Below are 5,878 nucleotides of genomic sequence, written 5' to 3'. Positions count from 1 at the left end.
AGGCCTGGGGGCTGCTGGGGGCAGTGGCCAGGGGCAGTGGCCGGGGGCAGTGGCCGAGGGCAGTGGCCAGGGGCAGTGTCCTGGCTCCCTCGCTGCGGGCAAACCCCAGGCAGGGATCCATAGGCCCCAGGGCCTGCTCTGACCCCAGGGTGTTTTTGGCTGCAGGAGCTGAGCGAACCTGCTGCTGTGAGCAAACAAACATAAGCCTGGCAAATGGCAGCAAAGAAAACAGCCCATGAAGGCAGTGTGGGTGAAACTCTGGGCACCAGTGGGGCACGGGCTCTGACAATGATTAAACTGGCCAACCCAGATTTCCCGGCAAGGCAGCTCAGGGCTGGGACCCGGTGGTTCATATTATGCAAATCACCTGGATCTGGGAGCATGAACGTTTGGGGCTGGAATTCCCCTCGGGCTGCCAGATTGTTACACCGCCCAAGCTATAAAAGCAGAGGCACGGGCAGGGCTTGCCCATCGGCACCAGCCTCCCGGGGCCCATGAGCAGTGGCTAGCGGCCAGCCTGGCCTCCGTCTCCCCTTGCTCCTCTCTGGATTACCCGCCGCTCCTGGAGTTGCCATCACAGAAGGTACCAAAGCTTTTTTTTGCCGAGGCCTGGTGACGTCCCTGAGGCCAGGACAGCTGCTTTGCTCTCCTCCCCGTGCACCTTCGCTCTCACCGGGGGATGCGCTTTGGTCTTTTCTCGCTCCACGTTTGCTCTCCCACCGCAGCTGATGCCCTTCGGGGGCCAGCGGGACGGCAGCTCCCTCCAGCCCCCAGGGTTTATAAAGCAGACAGCACGATTTGGCTTTTTGTGAGGGCCGGGCAGGGGCTTGGTCCTGTCCTGGCTGCAGTTTTTGGGATGTGCTTATGGCGACTGGTTGAGAGGACTGGAGCTGCTGGTGCTGAAGTCCAGCGGTGGGCAGCGGGGCAGCTGGCTGTGCCATGGGGCTCAGGAGTGGCCAAGTGCCCGTAGCCCCCACGCACCGAGGGGCTGTGTGTTGCTGTTCTCTGCCAGCCACCTTCTTGCTGTCACCTCTTGCTGGCTGCCGGCAGGGTGAGGCCAGGCTGCTGGGGACAGGGCTCTTCACAAGCACAGTGACGCCACGTCCCCAGCTCGCTCCGGCTCAGCCTCCCTCTCTCCTGGCCCCTGAGGAGGTGGTGAGTCAGGCCCCAGCCCCAACCAGCAGGTGCTGGGTGGATATTTCTGCAGAAGTGACCTGAGAGGCGACGATGGGTGGAGGGAGGGACGGCCCAACCTCACCCAGCCTGACTCTGGGGTGCTGCAGGTGCTGCAGGCCTGGGTCCCCCTGCCTGCACAGGGCTGGGGCTCACTGTCATCTCTCGGCACAGAGCTCCATGGCAGGATCGTGTGAGATCAGCAACATCTTCTCTAACTACATCAGTGCCATGTACCAGCCGGACGAGGTGCAGCCAACCTTGGACATGCTGGGACACCTCGGGGATGACAGCAGCCTGGGGCTGAGCCTCCCCGCCAGCCAGCCCCCCACACAGAGCACAGGTAGGACAGGGGAGTGGCAGTAGGGCAGTTGTGAGGCAGTGCCGCTGGCTAGGAAGAGCACTGTAAGGTCCTTGTCCCACTGGGACAGGTCAGCAGCTTCTACCATGCCTCAGTTTCCCCAGGGAAAGGCCAAAAGGCTGTGGGAGGAGACCCTGGGTGGCCCTAGGTACGGCTGCTGGGAGCACGTGTGACTTATACAGGAGATGGGGGAATCATTGTCCTCCTCCCGCAGCACAGGCCAGGGGACAGGCTGCCAGGGCTCACCAGGAGCTGGAGTTTGGAAGTATAATCCTGGTGATGGGGGCCCATCATGTGATGGTGCTCAGGGGGGCATGAGAAACCCCAGCAGAGCAGCACCAACAGGACAAATGGCACCGAAACCAGCGGTGCGGGCAGTGCGGGGTCACTGCTGTCTGCAGGGCAGGGCGCTAAGGACCCTTTAGTCCTACAGCTCTTCAAGTGTGGGCCCTGCTGTGCCCCGCAGGATTGCCACTGGACCAGAGCAGGTGTCCAGTGGCCACCGGCAGCCCACACGAGGCACACGGTGCCGGCACGGCCTGCTCTGAGCCCTGCTCTCCATCCCTTGCAGACAAGCCGGAGTGGTTCAGCGAGCTCCCGTACTTCTGGACCAAGGTGCAGGTGCTGGAGTGGATCAGCTACCATGTGGAGAAGAACAAGTACGACGCCAGCTCCATCGACTTCTCCTGCTGCAACATGGATGGGCACACGCTCTGCCACTGCAGCAGAGACCAGATGCGCCTCATCTTTGGGCCCCTCGGGGACGAGCTCTACGACCGCCTGCACGAGATCAGTGAGTGAACCAAAGTCTCCTCCATCTGCAGGCCTGGCAGCTTGAGGAATGAGGCTGAGAGCCCTCCACTAGCCCAGCATCCCCTGCTTCCCAGGCACTGCAGGGGCTGTGTGGGAGGGTGTGGGGGCACAGACCAGAGTCCAGGCACGGCTGGGCTCAGCTCCCAGTGTGCACTATTCCCCTTCAAATGGAACAGGCATTGCTAATCCCAGTCCTTCACCCCTGTAGCCTCTGATGAGCTGAACTGGATCATTGATTTGCTGGAAAAAGAGGATGCAACTTCCCAGACCTTCCTGAACTCCAGCCACCTGGGTAAGAGAGGGGCCCTGGCCCAGCCTTTTTCCCAGGGATCACATACCGATGGCAGCAAGGCTAATCCCTTCTTCCCTTCTCTGCCCCTTCCAGAGCTGGGAAATCCCTGTGCCAAGGACTCCCTGGAGGACTTAAAGCCCACAAACCCTTTCACAGACTTCACCTGCTTGCCGGGTGCCATGTCCCCAGGCAGCTCTGATGTCTCAGGTCAGTGTTTTGACAAGGGTGGGTTTGGGTCTTGCAGCACTCTGGTGGTGGGGGAAGTGGTGGGAACCAGGAGAAAAGTCTCCAGATGCTCAGCGGTCTGAGCCCTGATCCTTTGCCTCTCAGGGCCTGTGATGTCCCACAGCCCCAACTCTCAGGACTCCGGTGGAAGTGACCTCGACCTTGACCCTGCAGAATCAAAGCTCTTCCCTGATGGTGAGTTGTTAGCTTCCACACAGGAGCTGGGAGGAGAGGGCTGGGTCCCAGGCAGTTCTGCACATCCTACCTGGCAGTGATTTAGGGACAACACCTGAACACCCATCCTCACACTGGGAGGGAGGGAAAGGTCTGTTTCCCTGAGTGCTCTGCTTCTGTTTCTCTCCACTGAGCAGGGTGAAGGGCAGGACTGGGATAGCTGGGCAGTGGTCATACTGGGGGAAAGGGGTGGGTGGTGGCAGGTGGGTGAAGACTGCAGCCAGAGATCCTGGGCACAGAAATGAGTGTTTGGTATTGATCCCAGCTGGTGATGGTACTGGGAATTACCAGGAATGCAAGGAAGCAGTAGGGTTTGGGGAAGGAACAGCATGCTGCCCTAAGCATACTGTCAGGGATGAGGGTGGAATGAGGCTGGAGGGAATGGGGCGACCTTGTTCTCAGGGGGTATTTCCCTGGTACCTGGGCCTGAAAAGAGGGCACTTCTGGTCCCCAGGAGGACAGGGAGGGGGAGGCTGTGGCCCAGCATGCACTGGCCAGCCTGACATGTGCCCCTCTCTGTGTGCACAGAGCACTTTTCAGGCAGCAAAAAAGGGGACAGCAAACACGGCAAGCGGAAACGGGGACGGCCCCGAAAACTCAGCAAGGAGAGCAGAGACTGCCTGGAGAACAGGAAGAGCAAGCACTGTATGTGAACCCTTCAGCCCTTGGCTCTTGGCTTCATGGGGGTGATGGGAGGAAGGGCCATGGGCCTTGGCAGGGGCATTTAGGGAGATCCAAAGTACAAGGACCTGCAGGAGCCTCCTTCCTTTACAGCTCAATCTCCTCTTTCAGCCCCAAGAGGTACCCACCTGTGGGAGTTCATCCGGGACATCCTGATCCACCCCGAGCTGAATGAGGGGCTAATGAAGTGGGAGGACCGGCGGGAAGGGGTCTTCAAGTTCCTGCGCTCGGAGGCAGTGGCTCAGCTCTGGGGCCAGAAGAAGAAAAACAGCAGCATGACCTACGAGAAGCTGAGCAGAGCCATGCGGTAAGTGCCCTGCTTTGTCCTGGGGGCACCTGCCCCACACAGCTGGCTCAGCCCCACCAGCCCTCCAGCAGCTCCTCAGTGCCTGGGGCTGCATCCAGAGCCCTGATTCCACCTCCATCTCCTGCAGATATTACTACAAACGAGAGATCTTGGAGAGAGTGGATGGGCGACGGCTGGTGTACAAGTTTGGGAAGAACTCCAGCGGCTGGAAGGAAGAGGAGGTGCTCAACAGGGACAAGGAGCTGTAGGAGTCCTGGATGAGCCAGGGTCTGAGAAGCCCCTCAGGGCCAGCCCTGAGCTGGGCTCCTTGACAGGAAACTTTGCCTGCAGCTGTACCTGGAAGCCGCTGCCCCATGCAGCGTGTGGAACTCCGACCCTCGCAGGGGCATGCTCGTGTGTGCGGGTGGCTGCCAGCACCGAGGTGTTCAGAGCCAACATTTTGGCTCCAGTAGGTTATTGCAAACTGTGACTTCCCTTGCTGGATTCCTACCTCCACCTGGAGCCGCAGGGACTGGGGCTGTTTCAAAGCCTGAACAGATGCAAAGGGGAAGAGAATTTCAAGCCCCGCTGTGAGAGCCCAGCAGGTCTCCTGCTGTCACCCACCTCCTGACTGGGCAGAGGAGCAGCACGTCTGTATCACCTGTGTCTGGACAGATCCCAGCTCTGGGGTCTTCCCTCTCACTGCTTGCACCGTGAGGAAGGTGCCCCCTGTCCTGTGGGCTGGGTGAGACCCCCTTTGTGTAGCAGCTTCTCAATGTGGCACCTGCTGAGAGAAGATGGGAACATTGTGGAGCTTCACCTGGCCCCAGAAGGCCCTCAATGAGAAGAGGATGTGGGACAGCAGGGCCATGCTGCATTTCCAGCCCAGCTGCTGGGCTGTGTCTAGAGACAGGCCTTTTCCCCAAAAGGAGCTTCTAATTTATGTAAGACCCAAAAAGAGCACAGAGTGAATGTACAGATCTATTTTTCCATGAGTAAGATGTTCCTGTGTGAGAGTGTGCATCGTGGGGCACACGGGTGTGTGGTGGCTGGTGGTGATGCTCAGCTGGACTGAAGTGATGTCACAGGGCACAGACTGGTGCTGTGCCAGCCACAGAAGGGGACTCCAACCAAGCCAGGCACCCGGCAGGTGCATGTGGTTTCCTCCATTTCAAATGGGAATATAAGATGAATAAATGGTTGGTTTGTTGGGGTTTTGTACCTACCTGTAATTTTTCTTGTTTTTCTTAAAGACATGGTGAGAACCAGGCTCGTGTTACTTGGGATGTCCCATGGCATGAACGTGATCTGCCACCATCTCCTGCCTGCTGTGGCCTGGACCTGCCTGGTCATCCTGGCACAGGGTCACAGGGTCTTCTCAGGGTGAGGTGGGCTTGTCCCAGCCTGGCTCAAAGCCCCCCATGGAGGGGCATCTTACACCCGCTCCCAAACCTTGGCCCCTCTGAGAACCCTTTAGAATTCTAGCCCTGGCACTCGCCATTCCTGGAGCACTGGCTCCAAGCCAGAGTTCACCAGCTGCAGGCTGATGGGAAGCAAAGCCCTGGGGGATCTGGGGAGGGGGATCTGGGGAGGGGTCTCTCTCAGCACCCTCCACATTAACATCCCCAGCTGGCTGGGGGTCACAGCCTGTGGGAGGACCTTCAGCTCTCTCTGGCCAGGGACACATGAAGGGATATCCAGAAGCAGCACAGGCACTACACTATGATTAATGCTTGCTCATCTTCCAGCCTGGCTGTTTTCTGGCCCCTTCTAAAACCGGGGTGGCATCAAGGACCAGATCTCAGGAGAGGGG

At 59.2% G+C, this 5,878-nt stretch overlaps 1 protein-coding gene across 2 annotated transcripts; it reads left to right on the top strand.

Annotated features, from left to right (window-relative positions):
* The first annotated feature begins 382 nt into the window (after window positions 1-382).
* Window positions 383-5,286, top strand: ELF3 (E74 like ETS transcription factor 3). Of its 2 annotated transcripts, XM_048328515.1 has the most exons (9): window positions 395-583; window positions 1,348-1,516; window positions 2,106-2,327; window positions 2,556-2,639; window positions 2,733-2,846; window positions 2,970-3,059; window positions 3,627-3,743; window positions 3,891-4,086; window positions 4,214-5,286. In XM_048328515.1, the coding sequence occupies exons 2-9, from the start codon at window positions 1,354-1,356 to the stop codon at window positions 4,332-4,334; spliced, it is 1,107 nt and encodes a 368-aa protein (XP_048184472.1). In that variant the 5' UTR covers window positions 395-583; window positions 1,348-1,353; the 3' UTR covers window positions 4,335-5,286. The 2 variants fall into 2 exon arrangements, with proteins under 2 accessions (XP_048184473.1, XP_048184472.1); XM_048328516.1 differs by lacking the exon at window positions 3,627-3,743 and having other exon boundaries at window positions 383-583.
* Window positions 5,287-5,878: the final 592 nt, after the last annotated feature.

This window comes from Corvus hawaiiensis, chromosome 24, assembly GCF_020740725.1.
Source record: "Corvus hawaiiensis isolate bCorHaw1 chromosome 24, bCorHaw1.pri.cur, whole genome shotgun sequence".
NCBI classification, from domain to species: domain Eukaryota; kingdom Metazoa; phylum Chordata; class Aves; order Passeriformes; family Corvidae; genus Corvus; species Corvus hawaiiensis.
The sequence above is the reverse complement of the archived record's forward strand: the minus strand, read 5'-3'. Positions and strand labels throughout refer to the sequence as shown.